This window comes from Doryrhamphus excisus, linkage group LG22 (assembly GCF_037039965.1).
Source record: "Doryrhamphus excisus strain RoL-2023G ecotype Guam linkage group LG22, RoL_Dexc_Guam_v1.1, whole genome shotgun sequence".
NCBI classification, from domain to species: Eukaryota; Metazoa; Chordata; class Actinopteri; order Syngnathiformes; family Syngnathidae; genus Doryrhamphus; species Doryrhamphus excisus.
Genome location: NC_136378.1, coordinates 7,608,809 through 7,633,575, shown reverse-complemented (window position 1 = coordinate 7,633,575; position 24,767 = coordinate 7,608,809). Strand labels below are relative to the sequence as shown.

At 41.2% G+C, this 24,767-nt stretch overlaps 4 protein-coding genes across 5 annotated transcripts; 1 reads left to right on the top strand and 3 right to left on the bottom strand.

Moving 5' to 3' along the window:
- Nucleotides 1-1,299: 1,299 nt before the first annotated feature.
- On the bottom strand, nucleotides 1,300-6,464 carry LOC131110473 (uncharacterized). Its single transcript, XM_058063640.2, has 10 exons — nucleotides 6,278-6,464; nucleotides 4,734-6,206; nucleotides 4,569-4,661; nucleotides 3,621-3,725; nucleotides 3,441-3,550; nucleotides 2,882-3,073; nucleotides 2,167-2,329; nucleotides 1,928-2,093; nucleotides 1,752-1,846; nucleotides 1,300-1,689 (listed from the first exon to the last, which is right to left on the bottom strand). The coding sequence occupies exons 1-10, from the start codon at nucleotides 6,432-6,434 to the stop codon at nucleotides 1,604-1,606; spliced, it is 2,640 nt and encodes an 879-aa protein (XP_057919623.2). The 5' UTR covers nucleotides 6,435-6,464; the 3' UTR covers nucleotides 1,300-1,603.
- A 573-nt stretch (nucleotides 6,465-7,037) lies between these two features.
- irg1l (immunoresponsive gene 1, like) lies at nucleotides 7,038-11,332 on the top strand. Its single transcript, XM_058063520.2, has 6 exons — nucleotides 7,038-7,149; nucleotides 8,091-8,145; nucleotides 8,230-8,417; nucleotides 8,688-8,780; nucleotides 9,062-9,267; nucleotides 10,213-11,332. Exons 1-6 carry the CDS (start codon nucleotides 7,132-7,134, stop codon nucleotides 11,141-11,143), a joined length of 1,491 nt encoding a protein of 496 aa, XP_057919503.2. The 5' UTR covers nucleotides 7,038-7,131; the 3' UTR covers nucleotides 11,144-11,332.
- Nucleotides 10,015-17,287, bottom strand: glod5 (glyoxalase domain containing 5). 2 transcript variants are annotated; one of them, XM_078788273.1, is made up of 5 exons: nucleotides 17,033-17,287; nucleotides 16,619-16,774; nucleotides 14,110-14,265; nucleotides 13,885-14,025; nucleotides 10,015-11,134 (listed from the first exon to the last, which is right to left on the bottom strand). In XM_078788273.1, the coding sequence occupies exons 1-4, from the start codon at nucleotides 17,087-17,089 to the stop codon at nucleotides 13,897-13,899; spliced, it is 498 nt and encodes a 165-aa protein (XP_078644399.1). In that variant the 5' UTR covers nucleotides 17,090-17,287; the 3' UTR covers nucleotides 10,015-11,134; nucleotides 13,885-13,896. The 2 variants fall into 2 exon arrangements, with proteins under 2 accessions (XP_078644399.1, XP_078644398.1); XM_078788272.1 differs by lacking the exon at nucleotides 10,015-11,134 and having other exon boundaries at nucleotides 13,635-14,025; nucleotides 17,033-17,286.
- A 1,026-nt stretch (nucleotides 17,288-18,313) lies between these two features.
- Nucleotides 18,314-24,755, bottom strand: rlim (ring finger protein, LIM domain interacting). The gene is made up of 4 exons (XM_058063804.2): nucleotides 24,598-24,755; nucleotides 23,338-23,564; nucleotides 21,256-21,360; nucleotides 18,314-21,142 (listed from the first exon to the last, which is right to left on the bottom strand). Exons 2-4 carry the CDS (start codon nucleotides 23,504-23,506, stop codon nucleotides 19,554-19,556), a joined length of 1,863 nt encoding a protein of 620 aa, XP_057919787.2. The 5' UTR covers nucleotides 23,507-23,564; nucleotides 24,598-24,755; the 3' UTR covers nucleotides 18,314-19,553.
- Between the last annotated feature and the right edge of the window lie 12 nt (nucleotides 24,756-24,767).

Sequence of the window (24,767 nt, the reverse complement as noted above, 5' to 3'; positions counted from 1 at the left end):
AACAGAGTAGTTACTGAGGAACTAAGGAAGAACTGATGAGGAACCTGTCGGTAGAATACTTACTGAAACACTAAGGCACATAAATTTAGAGTAGTTAATGAGGAACTAATGAGTAGAGTAGTTACTGAAAAATTAAGGCACAAAACAGAGTAGTTACTGAGGAACTAATGAAGAACTAATAAGGAACTAATGAGTAGAGTAGTTACTGAGGAATTAAGGCACAAAACAGAGTAGTTACTGAGGAACTAATGAAGAACTGATGAGGAACCTATGGGTAGAATAGCTACTGAAACACTAAGGCACATACATTTAGAGTAGTTACTGAGGAACTAATGAAGAACTGATGAGTAGAGTAGTTAATGAGGACTTAAGGCACCAAATAGAGTAGTTATTGAGGAACTAATGAAGAACTGATGAGGAACCTATCGGTAGAATAGTTACTGAAACGCTAAGGCAAATACATTTAGAGTAGTTACTGAGGAAGTAATGAAGAAATGATGAGTAGAGTACTTAATGAGGACTTAAGGCACAAAATAGAGTAGTTACTGTGGAACTAATGAAGAACTGATGAGGAACCTATGGGTAGAATAGTTACTGAAACACTAAAGCACATACATTTAGAGTAGTTACTGAGGAACTAATGAGGAACTAAATGAGTAGAGTAGTTACTGAGGAATTAAGGCACAAAACAGAGTAGTTACTGAGGAACTAATGAGTAGAGTAGCTACTGAGTAACTAAGGCACAAAACAGAGTAGTTACTGAGGAACTAACGAAGAACTGATGAGGAACCTATGGGTGGGATAGTTACTGAAACACTAAGGCACATACATTTAGAGTAGTTACTGAGGAACTAATGAGTAGGGTGGTTACTGAGGAATTAAGGCACAAAACAGAGTAGTTACTGAGGAACTAATGAGTAGGGTGGTTACTGAGGAATTAAGGCACAAAACAGAGTAGTTACTGAGGAACTAATGAAGAACTGATGAGGAACCTATGGGTAGAATAGTTACTGAAACACTAAGGCACATACATTTAGAGTTGTTACTGAGGAACTAATGAAGAACTAATGGGAAACTAATGGGTAGTGGTTGTCATTTTGTGTACCTCATTGTAAAGTGTTGGACACATTTAACTAGAAAAATGGTTCAATCAATTGACTGCAAAATAAAATAATTGTTGTAATATTATTATTATTATTTGTTATATTATATGTTATTAGATTATTATTGCAGAATTGTATGTCATGATTGTGACAATGCACTAAAAGTAATCTACTGCAGACAACAATGTATCGGTGACATGTGTTTATTTATAGACAGGGAATATGTTTGGAGGTGTGTGATTTTAATTCATTCATTTAATTAATCGAGAAAAATTAACTATTTACATGAAGCTCACAACCACAATGATATTCCTAATAAAATGTCAAATAGCCATAAGTACAAATATATATCTTTTCTGAGGTTTATTGTTTTCGTAACACATTCTGGAGCAATCCATCTACTGAGGAGCATGGTGCTAGCGTTCCATAAATATTTCAACCCTGACATTGACAGATAGAAGAACATTCTCCATGAAGAAGATGAACTTGGTGGATAACAATCAGGCCATTGTACTTTTCACTCTGTCGAAAATCTCTCTGACTTTAACTGCAGGGACACATCCTTCTCTGAGAATGGAGATGGTGCCTGTGGATAGAGAAGATCCGGTTAGACTTGAAATGAGCATGTGAGAAGAATCTGCATTGTACCTTCATCAATGTTGAGGCAGTTGACGACAGTCGAGGCGACGACTTCATTCGTTTCGCCGTCGCACAGCACACCTTGAATCTTGTATCCCAGTCGGCTGAGAGAAAACGTAACACCGGTGGAAGTGGTCAGAATGTGACCTTCATCGAATACGTGGACATCATGCAGTGGAGCTTACTCGATGACCATTCTGTGGTGGGTGCTGTCTGCTTCCCCGCTGGGGTTGGCTGACGTAATAGCGAGGGGTCCGGTGATATCGCACAGGTGGCGCGTCACGCTGTGGTCGGGGACTCGGATCATGATGCTGTCTCGGGTGCCCACTCGGTCGTAAGCCGGCCCCACCCCTGCAACAACATTTTATATTTAATACAGAAGTGGTTATTTTGTTGATAGCGACGTAAAAAACTTGTAGTATACCCAATCTGGAGAGCCAATCGCCTTTGCTGACAATGCAGCTAATACCTCCAGGATAAACATTCCGCATGAACTCCCAGAGTAGAGGACTGAAGGGCGGTTTGGCTTCCACCAGCTGCTTCACACTTGAGATGCAAATACAAATGGGCTTCTCTGCTGGTCTCTCCTAAACCATCCGAAAAAGCATAAACTTGACGAATTGAACTTCATTTATTCATTCATTTTCCAAAGACAATCACAGGGCACATATAGACAAACAACCATTCACACTCACATTCATACCTATGGACAATTTGGAGTCGCCAATTAATCTAAATTAATCTAAATTCATTCATTCATTCATTTTCTACCGCTTTTTCCTCATGAGGGTCACGGGGGTGCTGGAGCCTATCCCAGCTGTCTTCGAGAGCGAGAGACGGGATACACCCTGGACTGGTCGCCAGCCAATCACAGGGCACATATAGACAAACAACCATTCACACTCACATTCATACCTATGGACAATTTGGAGTCGCCAATTAACTTTTGGAATGTGGGAGGAAACCGGAGTACCCGGAGAAAACCCACGCATGCACGGGGAGAACATGCAAACTCCACACAGAGATGGCCGAGGGTGGAATTGAACCCTGGTCTCCTAGCTGTGAGGTCTGCGCGCTAACCACTCGACCGCCATGCCACCCACTAATTGAACTTGAATTAGCTTATTTTGAATTCATACCTTTATATTATAGATTTTCTCAATAGCCTGCGGATTCTTGCACGATGCCGCCAAAGCGTACACTGTGTCTGTGGGAATACCGCATACTCCCCCCTGTTCCAGAATGCCGGCGATTTTCAGAAGCCCAGAGGTGAGTTTGGAGTTTGCCAATGGGCAAGGCATCTCTGGTTCACTGTTCTGTTTCACTTGCTCCTAAAGAAAGAAAACACATATATTTCTTTTAGCCTTCCTCTTGTGTTAGCTTTCTGGTATCATGTCTTATGTTAACAGGTCGGTTTTGACCCATGTATTAAATCAGCTATAAAATACACTAAAAACAATAACCATCAAATTTGCTTCTCATGTCTTGGTTACCTTCTTAGGCTTCCTCATACATGAAAATTACTACATTTTAAAATGTAGTAAAAAAAAAAAAAAATTATTTTGTTGAAATAGAGTTTCCTGACAAAGTCAAAAAGCCTTAATGCAATAAACAAATTATTCTTTGTCGGTGCCGAGCCTAACACAAACATATCAGATTGTATCAACACAACACTTGATTTCAAATCTGACTGCTTACCTTTAACAAAGGAGGACCCAATGGTAGTAATATCTGGGAGAAGATGCCATTTAGCAATGATGCCAGAGCTCCATATAGACAAATGATGGAGAAGATTGCAAGCATGGCCACTATAAAGCAAAGCATTGATTACCATGAATAGTATAACTACCACAAGTGTTTGAAACTTTGTTTACTCACTTTCTAGTTGATATGGCAGTCGCTGAAGAGTTGAAAGTAGAAAACAAACAAGTATCACCTCCATGGTTGCCGTGAGGAACACCAAGACCAGGTTCCTGTATGCAGCTGACATAAACAACCGAGTGAATCACAATTTACTTCAAGAGGCCGTAGTTATTTTCCAAGGACAATCATTTGGTAACATTCATTCATTCATTTTCTACCGCTTTTTCCTCACGAGGGTCGCGAGGGTGCTGGAGCCTATCCCAGCTGTCTTGGGGCGAGAGGCGGGGTACTCCCTGGACTGGTCGCCAGCCAATCACAGGGCACATATAGACAAACAAGAATTCACACTCACATTCATACCTATGGACAATTTGGAGTCGCCAATTAATCTAACTTAATCTAAATTGATCTAAATTACCGCTCTTTCCTCACGAGGGTCGCGGGTGCTGGAGCCTATCCCAGCTGTCTTTGGGGGAGAGGCGGGGTACACCCTGGACTGGTTGCCAGCCAATCACAGGGCACATAAAGACAAACAACCATTCACACTCACATTCATACCTATGGACAATTTGGAGCCGCCAATTAATCTAAATTAATCTAAATTGATCTAAATTGCCGCTTTTTCCTCACGAGGGTCGCGGGTGCTGGAGCCTATCCCAGCTGTCTTTGGGGGAGAGGCGGGGTACACCCTGGACTGGTCACCAGCCAATCACAGGGCACATATAGACAAACAACCATTCACACTCACATTCATACCTATGGACAATTTGGAGTCGCCAATTAATCTAAATTAATCTAAATTAATCTAGCTTTTTTTTGGGAATGTGGGAGGAAACCACAGTACCCGGAGAAAACCCGGGTAAAAGAGACAGCCAAGGGTGGAATCGAATCCTAGTCCTCCTAGCTGTGAGGTCTGCGCGCTAACCACTCGACCGCCCGTGCCGCCCATTTGGTAACACTTACCGCTAAAAAGGAGGAAACCATTGATAACCAGGAAAGCGATGGCTCCTGCTGTGAAATCATAAGCAACCTCATTGGAAAGTTGAAGTAGCGGACCTAGAAATCCAAAAATAAGGATCAGAATTTTGTATAACAAATGTGAACATTGTTTGAAACGACATACCGTACCAGCAAATCTAAACCAGGTCCATGTTGCCCACAATGCCGCATAGATGGACGAGATAACAGAGCCAAACTGGTTTGCTCCCGTGGCTTTAAGTCGACTGACATAGACTTGGATGATTGCACCAGAGATGAGGACCCAGGGTATCGTCAGATGGAGGAATGAAGGGTTCCTGCTGTTTACACTCGCATGGAGAGCAGAAAGAGCCCCAACTCCATTTAAGAGGTAAAACAGGGAGTCTGAAGCCTGGTGTGTTTGGACAGTTAACTCTTGTTTCGGTTCTCTGGACCACTTAAAAACTTTCTTCAGCCGGGTAACGGAGATAGGCTGAGGTCCAACAGGGATTAGCAACTTCTCTGCAATGGTGTTGATTAGCCGTGCGAAAGTCCCGTACAGGGAAGCTGCGGTGAAGATGGAACAAGCGACTCCAAAGAATATGTAATAGTCATTCATCGGAATCTGGGGAATTGTGGAGATTGTAAGGAGGAGGAAAAGTATGTTATGGACCAGTTCCAGAACATCCATGTTCAGGCTTCCACTGCAAAGCACCAGTGCTGCCACCACAAAGAACCAGTTTCCGACCATCGGGTTTCTCCCTGAGGTGATGTTGTCGTCGTCCACAATCTGAGTCGACGCTACAAACTCTTCCCAAGCCTTAATAAGCCAATAAGTGGCATGAAAACCAAACTTAGTTGTATGGTAGCCATCTTGGCGTAGATGGGAGTAGTAGCTGGAGAAAAGCTGTGCGGCTGAGTTGATCGATACCCAAGCGACTCCTAAACCGAAAGACGTCATGAATCCGAAGCTGTAAAACGCAAATATGAACGGCGCAACCGTGTCGCAGAAATAACCCAAAGCCATGGGTTCTGCGTACTTTGTGTTTTTCTTCTTCTCGGTTCCAGAGCTCTGATTATTGCCTGAACTGGCAGTACCGAGCAGAAGAACGTTAAAGAGAGGAGTACCGAAGCCTTTGAGGGCGAGACGTTGAGTCAGACCTTTAACGAGCAATGCCGCTGAACCGTAGATGGCGAACATCAGAATGAGCAATTCAAGAACGCCGGATACCACGAGAGACCAGGAACCTGACACCAGAGCTACTGCTTCAAAAATTAAAGTGGCAGTTATGGCGCCAAAAACAAAAGGCATGATGTAGTTGACTGTGGCTGAACAAAAGGCGAGGAGAAACGATAGGAGGATATACGGGAGAAGACCAGCGATAGCAGACTCCCTTAGGGATAGACATAAATAGCAGACTGGGAATTCTGTGGTTGCGTTCAACGTTGTCATGTTGGTTGTTATTGTCGGTGGCACGGTGGGGGTGCTGGACAAAGCACCAAAGTATATTCGGGTGGCGCCAAAACTTCCCCAAAGAGCAGCATATCCAACAAAGGCAGTGGCACTGAGATGATCGTATTTTCTGAAGGACAGGAGACCTGCCACCAGTTGACAGATACCACCAATCAGGATAAGATGGACACCTAAATAAATGATCAAATGAACAAAAAATCAGTTTGCAATTTATGATATTTCTAAATGAATCACAAATGACCTGCAAGTATGTTCTCCACGCCTTGCGGTTCGATTCCAGTGTGAGCTCTACCAAAGTTCTGTAGAAGTACGAGGAAGGCGCTGATTCCATTTGCTAACATTCCTAAAACCCCCGGCTCGCTGTAGAAACTGGCTGGAAAGCCATCTATTGTGGTCATGGCTTCGATGTTCCACGTTGTTATCGCTTACACTGAAAGAACAAAAAAAAAAAAACGTTTCTTTGATAACATCAGATATATATACATTGTTGCGTAAAGTATTCATAACGACACACATACACAGATTATATACATTCTTACATGACAGCTTGAACAAACACTTGAAAAACCAGTTTATTTTTGAGAATCTGTCAAATAATAATGTATTTTGCCTCGTCAATTATTACACTTTATTATATTGTCATGAAAAAATAACCTATATTTGTTTTCCTTATAGAATGTAAACATAAATAAGGTCCTACCTGATGAAGATGCGTGTAAGAATTGTTGACTTTCCCCTTGAGCATGCATAATAAATACACTGCAGATGGGAGGGGTTGACGAGAATTCACCACATGACCTTGCTTTTTTCATTGTGCAACATGATAGGTGATGTCATGTGGCAAAGTAGAGTCCACCTCTACTTCTAAAGAATGTTGATTGAAAGTGTTAATGATGACACACACACACGTATTTTGGAAAGTCCTTCCTCTGACCTGACAATGCTTGATGGAAAATGTAAAAAACCTTCCTTGTTCCACCTTCGTGTAGTCATTGTTCCACGTAGACTATATAAGGCTGGTCCACTACTCCATTTGAGCAGCATCAGCATCCCATCGGTGTCAAGAAGTGAAGAAACTTGGACCAGTTTGAAACCATGAGTTCCATTTTACAGGTACGTTTTTTTACTCTATATACGTATCTGTGTAATGTCAAAATAATGATTAATTTGTGTCAGTATTTTAGTATGAAATGATATGATCGCATGTGGGACACAGATTAGACTCACCTGTCGGAGCACCCTCTCCTCAGGCTAGGAATTCTTTCCTACTCCTGTCTTTCAAAAGTGTTAGCCGTACAGTTAGACTATTTCAATTCAGCTGACATAAACAATCGAGTGAATCTACAATTTACTTCAAGAAGCCGTAGTCAGGGACAATCATTTGGTAACATTCATTCATTCATTTTCTACCGCTTTTTCCTCACGAGGGTCGCGGGGGGTGCTGGAGCCTATCCCAGCTGTCTTGGGACGAGAGGCGGGGTGCACCCTGGACTGGTGGCCAGCCAATCACAGGGCACATATAGACAAACAACCATTCACACTCACATTCATACCTATGGACAATTTGGAGTCGCCAATTAATCTAAATTAATCTAAATTCATTCATTCATTTTCTACCGCTTTTTCCTCACGAGGGTTGCGGGGGTGCTGGAGCCTATCCCAGCTGTCTTCGGGCGAGAGGCGGGGTACACCCTGGACTGGTGGCCAGCCAATCACAGGGCACATATAGACAAATAACCATTCACACTTACATTCAAACCTACGGACAATTTGGAGGTGCCGATTAATCTAAATTAATCTAAATTAATCTAGCATGTTTTTTTGGAATGTGGGAGGAAACCGGAGTACCTGGAGAAAACCCACACATGCACCGCCCATGCCGCCCATTTGGTAACACTTACCGCTAAAAAGGAGGAAACCATTGATAACCAGGAAAGCGATGGCTCCTGCTGTGAAATCATAAGCAACCTCATTGGAAAGTGTTACGGCAATTAGCCGTAGAGGTAGAACTATTTCAATTCAAGGCAGATTCCCAAGTGTATGCATCTCTGCAGAAAACCGTCAGACCAATCTGGACCGCCAGAGGACTGCACAAGTCTGCAGTGGAAGGTACAAGTCAATGCAACGTCTGAAAACCCTTTGCCGTCATTTTTTCCTCATTACGCTTCTCTTACCGCTCTTTTACCCATCAAGTCTTGAAGTACCCCGCCCCCGAGGACACGGTCACGGCCAGTTTTGGAAAGTTCATCAGTGAAGTAAAGCCTCAGCACTTGTCCCCTGTGGCCCTTGATCGCAGTAAGAGGATGGTGCTGGACAGTATCGGTGTTGGTCTCCTTGGCAGCACAACAGAAGTGTTTCAACTTGCGCTGCAGCACTGCCAGGTGAGCCTGTGGGAATATTAAAACAGATTAAAATATTTTCATTAACGTCTTATCTAAACTTAGGCAGCATGAGGACAGATGTGAAGGGGAAAATCTCTGCTTATTAAATTATTTGTCGTCATAAATGGACTTCAGTGAATGTCATATTCAGTAACTGATGAGTGATGAAACATTTGAAGGTCTTTAGTGTGTGTGTGTGTGTGTGTGTGTGTGTGTGTGTGTGAGTGATGACTCCAAGTGTTTACCTGCCACCACCTTTTCCCTCTCCAGCTCATGTACGCCAGTCATGATGTCAGCTCAGTCTACGGACGCAGGGGCACCAAGCTCTCGCCAACACTGGCGGCTTTTGTCAACGGAGTGGCGGTGAGCACAAACAGCTGGAACAGCACAAACAGCAGACATTAATGTAGAACCTACATTAGAATTGTTGACACTCGTACAAGGAACAAGTCTTACATAAGGTGTTGATGACAAACCCTGTGACCTCACTTCAAATTTCCAACAATTAAGCCTGGAAATGCGGCTTGGAATTCTCTCTTAATTAATCATCATGGACCTCAAAGTGTTTGTTGTAAGATTTTCCCGGTCTTTTAAGAATATATATCAATAAATTATCACTTGTTTTTTATCCCACTTTGATACAGACTCATTCCATGGACTTTGATGATACGTGGCATCCCGCCACTCATCCCTCAGGAGCGGTGCTTCCTGCTGTGCTGGCTCTCAGCGACATGATGCCTGCCAATGGTAAACCCAGTGGCCTGGACTTCCTGCTGGCTTTTAATGTTGGCGTTGAGATCCAGGGCCGTCTGATGAGGTTCTCTAATGAGGCCCATAACATCCCCAAGAGGTGAGTGTATATACCTTATACCAGGGGTCTCAAACACACAAATGTGGCCCGCAGGACACTAGTTTGAGGCCCACGCTTGATATGAAAGTTTAATGTTAGTGCGGCCCACGCAAGTTTGATGGATGCTGTATGGTATCATGTACCCAGAAAAAATTATTACGTTTGATTAATGTTCATGTTAAAGGTTAAATAACTGTTAATAGTTATCCTCCCTATCCGTGTGGAAGTGGTAAGTTTTTTTTAAGTTTAAAGGAAATAACTTGAAGGCTACCGTTTAGGTCGCTAGCTCTCTAGTTTGCGAGTTAGCATGTGTCTCAAGACCCTGCAGTTGCGCAATATGTTGTAAATAAAAAGAGTATAAATGTGACTATAGTCGTGTTTTGTCATGTCTACAGGGCTCTAATAATGCTTTGTTCATTTTAATCTGGAAAAAATAATTTGTCTACCCACCAACTATATGTGGTTTCTTAAGTTTTTATTATTTGCCGTTTAATTATTATTATTATTATATTTATTTATTTATTACTGATTGATTTTCTTTATTCTTGATTTGTTTATTTTTCATCTTATTTTGTGTAGAAAAATAAAAATTAAGATATTTCAGAACAGTGGAATGTTTTATCAGAGCTTTTCTTGTAGAAAATTGGAATCAAAGGCAAGTTTATTAATTTTTGTTTTTAATAAATGCATTTTTTTGGAAAACCTGGTGCGGCCCAGTCTCACTCAGACCCTAGCACCAGTGACCCCCAAGTAAATTGAGTTTGAGACCCCTGCCTTATACGCAATATTTTAACGGTAGAATTATTTCTTTCTTGTCAACTTGGCCCTAAAACACCATCAGAAAACAAACAACAAAATGAAAAAAAAGTGCAAAATGCTGTGTCTAAAATTCTATATGCACTTATGAAATATATATGGAATTTTATTTATGTACATCTTCACCAGGTTTCACCCTCCCAGTGTTGTGGGCACCATGGGAAGTGCAGCCGCCTGTGCTTGCCTCTTGTCGTTGAGTCCATCCCAGTGCAGTCACGCCTTAGCCATTGCCGCTTCTCTATCAGGAGCCCCAATGGCTAACGCTGCCACCCAGTCCAAACCCATCCACATCGGCAATGCCTCCCGTTTGGGGATGGAAGCTGCTATACTGGCGTCTCAGGGACTTGAGGCAAGTCAACTCGTCCTGGACGCCGTTGAAGGAGTGGCCGGTTTCAATGCTTTCTACAAAGACTACGTGCCACATCATTTGGAGTCACCGAACGACAACGACGGCCATGTGTTCTTGATAGAAGAACAGGATATGGCTTTCAAGCGCTTCCCCGCACATCTCGGAATGCACTGGGTGGCAGATGCTGCAGCCTCAGTACACAAGCATCTTGTGGGTTTAGGTCCTGGAACTGTGTCTCCAGCTCAGATTCAGGACATCCTGCTCAGAGTTCCCTTATCAAAATACATCAACAGGCCTTTCCCAGAGTCGGATCACCAGGCCCGGCATTCTTTCCAGTTCAACGCTTGTAGTGCCCTCCTAGATGGTGAAGTGACCGTGGAGTCCTTCTCCCCTGCCACCATGGCACGTCCTGAACTCCTCCAGTTGCTTAGTCGAGTCCGTGTGGAGCACCCTCATGACAACCCAGCCAATTTCAACCACATGTATGGTGAAGTCCAGGTAGCACTTGTTGGGGGGGACATCCTAAAGGGGCGCTGTGACACCTTTTATGGTCACTGGCGCAAACCACTGACCCAAGAGAGCCTGAGAAAGAAGTTCCGGAATAACGCAGGTGCCGTTATTCCCTCAGATAAAGTAGAGAGGTTGATTGAAGTAGTTGAAGAACTGGACATTAACAAGGACTGCTCCCTTCTTCTCCAACAACTGCAGTGAAAAGACAGAGTTCAACTGAGTAAAATAAAGCAATGCATTATTTTGTTACATCGCAAAAGATGACATGGAGATGAAGTGAAGGGGCATTTATGCACATGAAATGTTGCTGTATTAAACATATCCATTATTTTTCCTGCACTTTTTATTGAACAATGACCTGTATAAATACTGATTTATACGTAAAAATGCTTTGCTTCTATTAATAAATTATTCAAAACAATAATCTTGGACTTGAATTATTGATGGAGATCACCTCTCATTTAGAACACCTACATAGAAGAGAAAAACACCAAAGTGGTACCGCCAAAGACCAACATGGTTGACTTCCAAGTTGCTGAAATTTTTGATTTTTTTTCTTATAGGAAATAATGGTCAGTGCATGAATGCATTGCAGGTAGTTCTAACTGTCATATAGGTATAAAAGTAAGACAACTTTAAAAACTAAACACGCCTGGCAGACGCAATAATGGAGAGAGAATGAGAAGAGCAATGATGTCACCTAGTGGCCTTTGAAATACATTGATGTAATTGAGAAAGGCTTGTGATGGTTAATTGCTTGTATTTATACAATGCATAGTACAGTGATACCTCGGTTAATGTCCGCCATGTTAGCATATTTTTTGGTTAACAACCAAAATGTTTGCTCAAATCGCTCAATACATTGTACAGCTCACAGATGGCTAATCTTCTGTTTTGCAGCAGGATGTGTTTATGTAATTTTTGTAATTGATGGTTTTGTGGTATTTTTTTGGCCAACAAAACAAGGTAAAAGTGATATTTTACATGCAGAAAATGATGAACATTAAACGATTTCTGTATATAAAATGTGTTTTTGTGACATTTTTGAGTGGACTGATTTGATTGACATTATTATCTATGGGAAAATTTGCCTTGGCTAGAGTCCGTTTTGGTTTGAGACGGACCTTCTGAAATGGATTAATGACGTTAACCAAGGCACCACTGTACCAGACACTTCCTTTTGTTGTTTTTACAAAGTACAGTGATAGCTCGGTTAATGTCCGCTATGTTAGCATTTTTTTGGTTAACAACCAAAATTTTTGCTCAAATCGCTCAATACATTGTACGGCTTACAGGTGGCTAATCTTCTGTTTTGCAGCAAGATGTGTTTATTTTATGCAATTTTTGTAATTGATGGTTTTGTGGTATTTTTTTTTGGCCAACAAAACAAGGTAAAAGTGATATTTTACATGCAGAAAATTGTGAAAATTAAATGATTTCTGTATATAAAATGTGTTTTTGTGACATTTTTGAGTGGACTGATTTGATTTACATTATTATCTATGGGAAATTTTGCCTTGGCTAGAGTCCGTTTGGGTTTGAGACGGACCTTCTGAAACGGATTAATGACGTTAACCAAGGCACCACTGTACCAGACACTTCCTTTTGTTGTTTTTACAAAGTACAGTGATACCTCGGTTAATGTCCGCCATGTTAGCATTTTTTTTGGTTAACAACCAAAATTTTTGCTCAAATCGCTCAATACATTGTATGGCTCACAGATGGCTAAGCTTCTGTTTTGCAGCAGGATATGTTTATTTTATGTAATTTCTGTAATTGATGGTTTTGTGGAATTTTTTTGGGGGGGGGCAACAAAACAAGGTAAAAGTCATGTTTAATGTTCACCGTTTTCTGCATGTAAAACAATTTCTGTCTATAAAATGTGTTTTGTGACATTTTTGAGTGGACTGATTTGATATACATTATTATCTATGGGAAATTTTGCCTTGGCTAGAGTCAGTTTTGGTTTGAGACGGACCTTCTGAAACGGATTAATGACGTTAACCAAGGCACCACTGTACCAGACACTTCCTTTTGTTGTTTTTACAAAGTACAGTGATACCTCGGTTAATGTCCGCCATGTTAGCATTTTTTTTGGTTAACAACCAAAATTTTTGCTCAAATCGCTCAATACATTGTATGGCTCACAGGTGGCTAAGCTTCTGTTTTGCAGCAGGATATGTTTATTTTATGTAATTTCTGTAATTGATGGTTTTGTGGAATTTTTGGGGGGGGGGGGCAACAAAACAAGGTAAAAGTCATGTTTAATGTTCACCGTTTTCTGCATGTAAAACAACTTCTGTCTATAAAATGCGTTTTGTGACATTTTTGAGTGGACTGATTTGATTTACATTATTATCTATGGGTAAATTTGCCTTGGCTAGAGTCCGTTTTGGTTTGAGACGGACCTTCTGAAACGAATTAATGACGTTAACCAAGGCACGACTGTACCAGACAATTCCCTTTGTTGTGTTTAGGCTACAATTCCACCTCTATGGTTATCATCACTCTTTTCCTCTACCTTTATAGTACACTTATGTCACATGAAAATCGTGTTTTTGGTACTCACTGAGCTGACGTCTCACATGATGTTGGCCTGAATGCCAGCTTTTCCAAAATGTTTTTAGTTGAACTCCAAATGATGCAATGTGTCTGACTTCATAATCATAATATTGTATATGAGAAACCAGTAAAGAACAAAGGACATTTATTAAATGGAAATGTAGTAAATGTAAAGGCACTAAAAAGGCAATAATACAGACATACGTAGGTGAGTAAATAGCCAGAGAATATAAATATATATATACTCATATCAGTAGCAGGGAGCAATACAAAAAAACCTGCCAATACCAGCTACTACTCTCTAAATCAAGTGCATGTATTTACTCGTGTTCATTAAAACGCAGAGGTTGTAGATTTCGGGATAATGTTCAAGAGGTCACCTTAGTCTTCTTTCATGTTTCCTGGTTATAATTGGACACTTCAATAAGGTTTTTATCTGGATCTCTAAAGTACAGAGAGGTGATTGTGCCCACTGCTCCAGTCCTCTCCACTGGGCCCTCTTCTATCTGGACTCCACATACCTTCAGACAAGACACAGCAATACAGGGAGTGGTTTAGTACTAATATACAAAATTATTGAGCCTCAAGAGGTAAGGCAAATGTACCTTCAGGTGTGCAGCTACAGTCGTCAGAGGGGTTTTGGTGACGAAACATAGGTCGGCAGAGCCGGGGGTGGGATTCTTGGCTTTAGGCTCAAACTCCTGTCCCAGTTGGTGAAGGTTAACCTTCTGCTTCCCAAAGCCCAGAGCCTTACGGTTTCCCTAAGTGTAGGAGACATGACGTATGAGTGGGGAGAGAGGTGTCTTAAAGTGATCAAAGCAGAGTTTTTTTTTTCCACTGAAAGCCAAATACTAAAAAAAAAAATCAAAAGATGCAGGGGGCCAGTTTAATTTTTTTTTAACCATATCTCTTTCCTTATTATTGTCATAATATTTTGACTATAATTTTATTCTAAGGGCTGCACGGCGGTCTAGTGGTTAGCACGCAGACGTCACAGCTAGGAGACCAAGGTTCAATTCCACCCTTGGCCATCTCTGTGTGGAGTCTGCATGTTCTTCCCGTGCATGCGTGGGTTTTCTCCGGGTACTCCGGTTTCCTCCCACATTCCAAAAACATGCTAGGTTAATTAGCGACTTCAAATTGTCCATAGGTATGAATGTGAGTGTGAATGGTTGTTTGTCTATATGTGCCCTGTGATTGGCTGGCGACCAGTCCAGGGTGTACCCCGCCTCTCGCTCGAAGACAGCTGGGATAGGCTCCGGCACCCCCCGCGACCCTCGTGAGGATAAGCGGTAGAAAATCAATGAATGAATATTATACTAATATTACAGGTCTTATAACCTAAATTTCCTAAAAGTATAACTTTACTTCTGTTTGTTTTTCATAATATTAACATTTTCAGGTATAATGTTTTCTGTATAATATATTTGTTTCAAAATTATGACTTTATTATCCTAATTTTTTGTTTTAATTATTGGAAAACTTCTACTTTTTTCATATTTTATATTTTTTGTGTAATTTTTCTTTTGAATTTGCAGAGGGACAATAAAAACAAAATTAAATGAAAATAAAAACACAACCACAGGCTGTAAATGGCCACTCCTTGGACAGCCCTGTGCTAATCAGTCAATGATAATGCAATCAAATTCTGCCATCTGGTGGACGTTCTCTTATAACTAAGAACCAGCACAACCTTGTCTGAGACATGCTACTAAGAAAATTATTCATAATGCATAGTAGATCCATACTAATTATTCCATACTGTGTAATTACTTACTCGCTATCTATTGTACATAAGTGTGAATAGCAGCACTGCCGTTGTCACTGATTCTAATTCAATTAAAAAAATAAGTCAACCTAAGCCATTACATGTCGTGAATTGCTTTGAAGGCATTATTTCCCAGTCCAGTCCTGGAGGTTGTGATAATGTAAGTATGCACAGTTATGTTATGTTAAGGAAGCAAACAGCTACTTATTTGAATTCAGCACCATCCACTGTGTCTGGTTGGTCACTACTGCAGGTGCATGCATCATCCCTGTAGGTTCTGAGATGGTTAATGTCAAGTGATTCATAAATCTTCGTTCATTTTCTACCGTTTATCCTGATGGAGCCGATACCAGCTGTCTTCGGGCGAGAGGCGGGGTACACCCTGGACTGGTCGCCAGCCAATCACAGGGCACATATAGACAAACAACCATTCACACTCAAATTCATACCTATGGACAATTTGGAGTTGCCAATTAACCTAGCATGTTTTTGTTGGAGGAAACCGGAGAACATGCAAACTCCACACAGAGATGGCCGAGTGTGGAATTGAACTCGGGTCTGCGTGCTAACCACTACAGCCGACAAACAACCATTCACACTCAATTAACCTCGCATGCATGTTTTTGGAATGTGGACGGAAAAACGGTGTACCTAGATAAACATGCAAACCGATCTCCCGACTGTGTAGCCAACATGCTAATTGACATGTTTTTCAGTCGACAAACCAAAAAAAGACTGCAAAGTCTGCACGCTAACCACTCAACCGCCGTGCAGCCCCGATTCCATAATGTTTTCTGTCAAAAAGTACAAATAAAGCTGCTCCTGTATTGCTCCTTAATGCACGGGATGGAAATAAAGTAGTGAATAGTTACAGCAAATGTATTTTTAACATTTCTCAAAATATGTTCTCTATGTTCTTTAGCATACTGTTGTTTTTCTGTTGCAGGGTGTCTTTGTTCTGCATGTTTATGATTGGCTGTTTAGAAACAGAGCTGTTGCCTCTGGATGCTGTTTCTAATACACTCTGAGCTTTGGGCAGAATCCTGTCATTTATTTATTTTCTTTTGCTTGTTATGAAGTAAAGGTAGGAGGGGAAAAGTAAAGAGTAATTTATATGTTAGGTATGGCTCCACTGTGGAGGTATACACAGCTGTTACTTCAGCTTTATTGGACTTTGCATTGCAATAATGAAGCAATGTTGCAACAATGATGTCAGCTCAGAAAGAGCTTGAAGACAATATTTCTCGAGTACAATTTGTGCACAAGGTAATCCAAATTGCTTTACAAAAAAGGAGTACTACACCTGAAGCAAAATGACTGCAACTAACGCATCTCCTCGTCCATACCTTGAAAGTGACGACCTCCATACCCAGAGTTGATGTGTAGAAGTCGATCGTGTCCGATACACTTTTCACAGTCAGAACCAAATGGTCCACATGACTCACTTGCACTGGACATGTAGCCTTGAACTTAACAGTTCCTTGATTTTGAGAGAAGGCGGTCTGAAAGGAAGCAATTATTACATTCATGGAACATTTATGAGTGAAACACAATTTCTTATAATCGCTTCCTGTTAGCAATGTAGCATGTAACCAGTTGTAATGAATGTGTTCCATTCGCATCTTCGTGCGTTCAGCGAAAGCGCTATAAATGATTAGTCGCATTTCATGTCGTATTTAGAAGAGATTTGAAAACTGTATCTCTTTTAGAAGAGATACAGTTTCATTGTAATAGAATAAATGTAATAAATATATATATACCTGAAGAGTGGTCCTCTGGACGGACCAAAGTCGACTACCAGCTCTCCGCAGTGCCATTTTTGTCTGATACAACCACTTCCTTGTTGGGCAAGCCTAAACAGAAACATAAAAGGCAATAAAACATTACTGTGTAGTTCTATTTAACAATGTTTCGGTTGCTGTGACAAAGGTCACCTATTATTGTGTTAAATACTCAACACCATGATAAACCGTCCAAACTTACGGTACTAATTAGTGATAGTCAAAGGGGTGTTTGGGCTAGGTGAGGTGACGTCATTGATGACGTCGCAATTTGTACCACGTGCTCCAGGTAGCCTTCATCCGGTGAAAGGTTTGATATACATACATTCATGCTCCCATGTCTGTTTTAATGGCTTATTTGCTGATTTGTAGTGGGGATAATCGAAGACAAAATGTTTCTTTCGGTGGGGTGTTTTCCATTCTTCATTGAAGCGCCATCTTGCCATCAGTAGCGACAATGAATAGGTTTGCCCATATAAAACCGGTAGGGGGTGGTGTAGTCGTATAATAGATGATCACCATCCAGCAACCAGTATTATTCAATGTCAAATATATAAAGTATTTTCACAGAATGGATACCTCCAATACTTCAGTAGCATAACAAGTTGTTTAATTCTGCGGTTAGTCTCCTTTATCACCCATTCAAATTGGGTGGGTCACAAAACAAAGTCAAGCATGGCCCCAAAAAGGAACATAGTTCATATAGTTTGTACACAAGTTTATATAGTTTATACACAGTTTATAGTATTCAACAATGACAAAATGTTGCATTCATTTGTTGGTTGGTCTGCAAAGCCAAGAGTAATTAATAACCGTGGCATGGATGGGGACAAGAAACATGCCACATAGGATGGAAGCAGAATGCCATCTTCTTCCTGTAAGGTCCTTGTCAATCAACAGTGCTATAAAAATTCAAGTTACATCTAAAATGAACAAAAAATTAACTTCAAACACATAAAAAAAATGCAACGAATCTTAATTTAGAACTTAAGCCATTAATAATAGCATTTATTTCTATAATTGTTCATATTGTGTACTTTAGCATGTATTGCACACTGTTATGGTGTTTATCCACCGACCACCCATGACAATAAACCCGATACAGACAGGAACGCAATGTTGCCAGTCATGATTTGTACATTGGTCAGCATTTTTTTTGTCTTGAATTGAGACATTTCGCTCAATAACCTCCATTTTGAGTATTTAAACTCCATTAGAAAAAAAGATGTTTATGTAGGAATTAAGTAGACCTGCAATAGATACGTTGAAAAAAATAACTGTGCAATTTATTTACAGATAAATGTAATTGTCTTCTACATGTGATGAAAGGATAGGGTTAGGGCACATTTCTCTTTAATAGTAGTAAACAGGTAAAAGGGGACCAGGGACTAACATGCTGACAACACAATCAAACCAACCTACTACCAATATTGAGACATCCCTAATTTGTGGTATCAATGTAATTTGTGTTTTTAATGGCCAAAAGTTTTATTATCCAAAAGGTGACTTGCCTGAAGAACCACCTACTTTTATAAAACAATTAATTACACATAGTGAACAAATACGGCTGTATAAATGTCACTTCGAGTGGCGAGCCAACAATGTCTCATTTGGCTGTCACAATCACTAAATTATTCACTCACACATTGACACCAGCTGTTTTATGTAAATTAAGGGTTGCTCTGGTAGACAATAAGATAATATGCCAATATGCTCCTAATCATGACAGAAATTATTTACAATACAATAAAAAATAATACCACTGATACAAAGCATGATTCAAAATTATTTATACAAGCTTATTTACAGCTAATACTTTGTACTGTTGTAACTGTACCAATACACACCCTATGGTATATAAGGCTTTGTTTCAGAGCCAATAAAAAAAGAAGAATGGTGCAGATTTGAGCTGCCCAAACTGTGCACAGCTTTTATATAATCACATAGTTGTCTTTATATATAGTGGCTTCCTTTTACACACAACTTGGCCCAGTGCATAAATCAGTATGGTGACTAAAGGTTGGTTCAAACAGCAGCCATGGTGTGTGTGTGTGTAACTTTGGAAAGATAGAATAGCATAGTTCTACGCAAAGTTGCAGTGGCATTCTCAATGCACAATGGCCGTCTCAAAAGGTATAATTATATTTGTTGTACAATTATCTTTTACAATGAAACATTTGCTTAAGATAAGGGTAAAGCGTGATATTCATGGAAACCTCATTAACCGGGAAGGAGATGGCCATATGCAGTGGCGATTCTCCACTGATAAGAAAATGAAAATATAACTAACAATGTTCATACTCACCTTTATATCATGAAAGCACAGCAACACTGGCCTCCGCCAGTGGCACAGCATGGACCAGCCCAAATCAAACATCACAGTAAATCCAAATGGTATGAAAGGAATACATTTCAACAAATATCCTTCTACTTTAAATGGTTAATAAACTTGGGTTATTCGATCATTAATGTGGGGAGGGGCATTAAGGCCTGTTATGAACTACACGACACTCTCGCGATTGGTAGACACCAGGACAGCCCTGCGACAGATGGGGCAAGTCGAGTTTTCCGATAGCCAGCGATCAATGCAGTGCACATGATACTCATGGGAGCAGGGAAGCTTGCGGAGCTTGTTTCCTTCTGCATACTCCGTTATACAGACGCTGCAAGTCTTCAAGGCATCGCTCTCGCCAAAGTTGCGCATGGCAAGGTTGTCAATCTGTTCTTTGGTCAGCCCTTGGGGCTGGTCCTCATCTTCATCATTCAACAGGAAGAAGTGAGCTAGTCGAAGGAGGGGTAATGAGCTGGGCTCCTCGAGGCTGAGGGGGGGACTGGCACCATCAATCTCAAGAGTCTCGACTCTGACACCAGCAGCTGCGGCTGGTTCATCTGTAGCAGGAGCAGGAGGAGTGGTACCCTCTGGGTGATTGGGGGTTTCAGACACATCCGCCGGCGCGTTGGCTCCGCGGTTGGAATCGGAAGAATCCGAGTCTGAATCCATGAGGTAGCCGAGTTCACCAAAGCCTGTCATGATCTGCCGAATCATAGACTGGAGAGCCATTGATGTCGCCTCACCCAAACCTGCGTCTGAAATTCTGCGAATAGGGATACGAATTGTGCTGACGTACGTCCGCACACCGGCGCGTTCCGAGCGCGAGAAAGTCCTACGAAATCCACCACGCTCGCTTTCGTAAAGAAACGTGTTGTTGGAGTTCTGTGAACGTGAACGCGTACGACTGGCGATGCTGTCTCTTTGGCGGTATTCACCCGGACGCACACGACGCACCTGGAGATCAAGCATGATAGTCGGCGGCCGTCGTCCTGCTGCGCCTCCTTCTGCTCCGGTTTCTCCTTCATTAGAGGTGACGCTTGGGGTCTCAGGGGTTTGCTCAGTTTCGACACTGGGCTGCTGAATGTCACTCTCGGGTGCACTTTGTCTCGAAAGAACATGTTGTCGAGTCCGAGAACTACCCTCAACTTGAGGCGCGGGTGGAGCACTGGTTTCTGTGCTGGGGCCTTGAGACGTTTGGGCAAAGCGTGGATTTGGGAGCTCGTCCAGCTCATCTAAACGAAGGGGAGAGCGGCTCCTGGCCGTACGAGCCCTGGTCCTGCATGGCTCAGAACTGCGACTGCGGGCTCTCCTGTGCCCTCTACGTGGAGAAGGAGAAAGTGTGGGTGGAAGTGGTACAACAGCTGGTGAGCTGGGGACTTCTACAAGTGTCTCCTCTGAAACAACCTCTTCCCGTTCAGGCTCTGGTTCTACTATGACCGCCATCTCCTCAACAACTGGTTCTTCTACCACTCCCGTCTCCATGAGAACCTGCGTCTCGGCATTTTCCTCCACTGCTCGAGACTCAGCAGTTTGTTGCTCTCCTTCGGTAGCGGCCTGCTGCTCAGCTAAGTTGCGGTTCACGCTGATTTCCAGGCTGAAACGGAAGTCTCCACTGTTTGGGTTGGTTTGACTAACTGCCCGCCATGACTGGTTTCCACGATGACCAGTTCTGGTTGTGTTGCCTGTGCGCCTCACTGTATTTAGCCATTCAAGGAGGCTATCTCCATTAGCAGGATCCTCTGAGGTTTCAGGTTGCTCTAAAAAGGATAAACAAGAACATGTCAAATATTTTCTATATATACTTACATTTAGGAGTGTAACAAAATATTCTCCACTTAAATTTAAAATGGGCAAAACAAAGAAAACGTACCCCCTGGATCTTCTCCATTTTCAGCCCTGGGGGTGTTATTCTGTTGCTCTGCACCATTTTTAATATGATGAAGTCTACTAAACAGCTCATCCTCTGTTGCTTCTCCTGAAAGCATTACAGAAACACAAAACAAGCGCATGTTATAAAAGTTTTGTCTGACTGCACAACTTGAACAATTTTCTTGAGGTTATTTTGTGTCACATGAACAACTCCACAAAACAAGCTTCTCAGACACCAGGTGAACATTTTTGCACTAAAATCAGATATCTGGTCAATTTGGATTACCAAAAATATATGTATTACAACACAATACAAAACCATAACCATAATTTGTTTAAGCGCCAACAACAATAAAAAATGTTAACACTTAAACTGGGAATAGTGCAGGGAAAAAAAAAAAAGAGATGTACTGAGGAAAAAAACTGTCAGCGTCAATACATTATATTTTATACGACAGTGGTCCATAAAGGTTTTAGCAGGACAATACATAAAAAAAACAACCTTCAGACTTACCAGGGCATGACACTTTCCAATCAATGCCCTCTCCTTGCAGGGTGATCCACTAAAGGGTGCTCCAAACTTACATTCCCCTTCCTACTGTTCTGGGACAGAAATGGATTGTGTATCTTCAGTAAAGCGCTAAGGATATGGTGTTTTCAGCATAGTGACAAATCCAATCTTCCAGAGCTTATTTCTCAGCTTGATTCAGGTAAAAAAAAGAAGAGATTTTAACAAATGGCAGAGGGGAAGAAAAAAAAATCATTATGCCTGGCTCGATATACTGACGAGGGTGTGCATGTTTGATTTCCTTCTCTCTCTCACTACCTAACACGTCCTTGTGACGAGTATTTGTGTGGGGAAGCATTTCGCGGGGGGACCGTTCAATCGTGCCAAAATGTCATCACAAACCACATCCCCTCCCGAATTAAACATGTTAATACGGCGGCCTGAAACACTGGCAAAATTTGGTAGAAAACGCCGCTGACGGAGTGTGACTGGAAGATGACTGGGTAACCTTAGTTTAGCAGAGCATGCTAGTAGAGCTGTGTGTACGACTCAGGCTCTATGAGTGTTTTTATATTGTGTTGCCTTTTACACGTGTTACCGTGTAAGCCTTTCACGGTGTCTGCAGTCGTTGTGCATGTTTTCATTGAAATGAGATGACAGGCACGTTTATTCTTGTTCCCATCTTGTGAGCACATGGCCCTGAACATGGTATGTACAGCATGTGTATGGATGAGAACAAAAAAATCATCCCACAGAATCGCAACCTCAAACCTGAGCAATAAAATCGCCATTCAAGCAAACTTTGCATGGCAAATGTTTTGGAATCTGCCACAGGTTAGCGTAAAATATTTATCAATTTGTGACATAAAAAATATATAAAATATTCAGAGAAAGAAAATACTAAGAAATAAATGTCAAACAATTTAAAACGGGGAACTGATCGTGAAATCAACAGCACACTCATATGAATTAGAACATAACAGTCATGGAAAAAAATATTAGAACACCCTATTTTCATCAGTTTATTGATCCATTTTAATGCCTGGTACAACCACAGATATATTTCTTTGGACAGATAAAATGATAACAATAATAGCTCATAAGAGTTTAATTTAAGAACTGATATCTAGCAACTTCAATAACCACGTTCTTACATCAACAGCTAGAGCATTGCGCTACCCAAAAGTATAATTCAAATGAGTTATTTTTGTTGTCATGATTATATCTGTCCAACCAAAGGTACCTTTAGTTGTGCCTGGCATGAAAAAGGAAGAAAAACTGAAGAAACAAAGGTGGTCTAATCATTTTCTTCACAACTGTATTTATGTAAGTGCTGGATTTACACTGCAGGTGTGAGTAGCCAATTCTGATTTAGTTCCTGTTCCTACGCTGTTTTTATTATTTATCCGCTGTATGTTCTACTGATGTGTGACATCGATTCATTTTCTGTGCTGCTTAATCCTCATTAGTGTGACGGGGGCATGCTGGTGCCTATCCCAGCTGACTGGTCGCAGGCCCTGATCCATATTTATAATCATGAATGTATGATTTTATAATCTGAAAAATATATATTACCTGGGGTTCCCAAAAGATTGTTGTCTCTCATGAGACGATAGTCCTCATCACTAAGATTGTTGACAAACTGGTAGAAGGCTTCCTCTCGGTCCAGACGATCCAGCTGCCGTCTGCGCTGTGACTCAGGCTGGTCACTGCTGCTCTGCTCTGAACTGTCGGACCCTTCCATTGGTTCAGAAGGGGAAGAGGTCGAGGGATATGCTCCAGTCTCCAATAAGATCTAGATGCTGCAGTACAAGGAAGATTACATTCATAAAAATGCTATAAAAAGTGATTGATGTTTATTAAAATGACAAATATCAATTGGTACAATTCCAAAACATGGACACAGTCCACAATTACATGAAAATTATGTACGAGAGACAGACTTCAGAAGTAGAATTTAAGTATGAGGGAAATTTTAGAGCTTTTAAATGGCTGTGTTTTCATGGAGCAGTAAACAAGCTATTTCACTGCTGATGGTGATGATGGAGGAAACCAAAGAAGCGATAATAAACGCAAAGCCTGTAAATAGTCTTTCTATTCAGTCCAAAAACTACAATGCTAATGGAACCTCCTATCACTTAGCCGACCCACAATACTGAACTATATGTACAAAAAAACTAGATCACACTGTGTGTTTGGCAGCTAATGCCCAAGTGTTTTAATAGAATATTAAAAACACATTACATGGAATTTGGGATTTAAAGGAAAGAGCGTCATGATGACCGAGACAAAATAAAAAACAAAACAAAATGGCATCTAGCAGCTTCGCTTACATTAGACAGCTATACGTTTACATTGCCCAAGGGTGAGATCATCTACAACCTGTCAATGCCTGTGTGTGTTGAATCGATATGACTTACTATTATCGTCAGTTAAATATATTTCTAACATTTATCGCATCCGCTTAGGTGAAATGGCTAACGAGCCAAGCTAAGTAGCGGAGAAGCAGCTAGCCACATAAACTACCAGCAGGCCTTCTGACAATTAACGCTACGTTGGCGATTAACTTGACGAGAGCGTTTAACATCCTTACATTGACGTCGACTCATATTCAGGAGAATGTGCGCAAGCTGACACAACCCCTGTACTTACTTAACGGCATGGATTGGTTAAGAATTACAAAAATGTGGTGTCATCGAACGCTAGCTAAGCATAAGCCAGTTAGCAATGACGTTCTCAACCTGTACCTAACAAACGGGATCAAATGAGTTCGGTAAAAAAAAATATCCCAACGGGAAATATAATCCGCTCCACAAATTCTCACTGTTACATTACCTGTTCGGTGATGGGAGGAAATATAGGCTCACAAGGCCAACTTGTTAGTCCTGTAACCTTTAAAAACGCTCGACTGCTCAGCTAAGTGTAGTTTCAGGAATCCATTTTGTTTCTTTGAGGAACTCTTCAGCGATCTTCCGGAAACGTTCAAATCCAGTTTTCCCGAACCT

Excerpts from the sequence above, each read along its gene's own strand:
- LOC131110473 (XM_058063640.2), bottom strand. The coding sequence starts at position 6,434 with ATGACCACAATAGATGGCTTTCCAGCCAGTTTCTACAGCGAGCCGGGG. Across the intron at positions 4,662-4,733 it reads GACCTGGTTTAGATTTGCTG|GTCCGCTACTTCAACTTTCC; the intron begins GTACGGTATGTC and ends TTGGATTTCTAG. Across the intron at positions 3,551-3,620 it reads ACTGCCATATCAACTAGAAA|TGGCCATGCTTGCAATCTTC; the intron begins GTGAGTAAACAA and ends TTTGCTTTATAG.
- irg1l (XM_058063520.2), top strand. Across the intron at positions 8,146-8,229 it reads GCACAAGTCTGCAGTGGAAG|TCTTGAAGTACCCCGCCCCC; the intron begins GTACAAGTCAAT and ends TTACCCATCAAG. Across the intron at positions 8,418-8,687 it reads TTGCGCTGCAGCACTGCCAG|CTCATGTACGCCAGTCATGA; the intron begins GTGAGCCTGTGG and ends TTCCCTCTCCAG.
- glod5 (XM_078788273.1), bottom strand. The coding sequence starts at position 17,089 with ATGGCACTGCGGAGAGCTGGTAGTCGACTTTGGTCCGTCCAGAGGACC. Across the intron at positions 16,775-17,032 it reads TCCAGAGGACCACTCTTCAG|ACCGCCTTCTCTCAAAATCA; the intron begins GTATATATATAT and ends GCTTCCTTTCAG. Across the intron at positions 14,026-14,109 it reads CTGTAGCTGCACACCTGAAG|GTATGTGGAGTCCAGATAGA; the intron begins GTACATTTGCCT and ends TCTTGTCTGAAG.
- rlim (XM_058063804.2), bottom strand. The coding sequence starts at position 23,506 with ATGGAAGGGTCCGACAGTTCAGAGCAGAGCAGCAGTGACCAGCCTGAG. Across the intron at positions 21,361-23,337 it reads CAATCTTTTGGGAACCCCAG|GAGAAGCAACAGAGGATGAG; the intron begins GTAATATATATT and ends TAATGCTTTCAG. Across the intron at positions 21,143-21,255 it reads AAATGGAGAAGATCCAGGGG|AGCAACCTGAAACCTCAGAG; the intron begins GTACGTTTTCTT and ends TATCCTTTTTAG.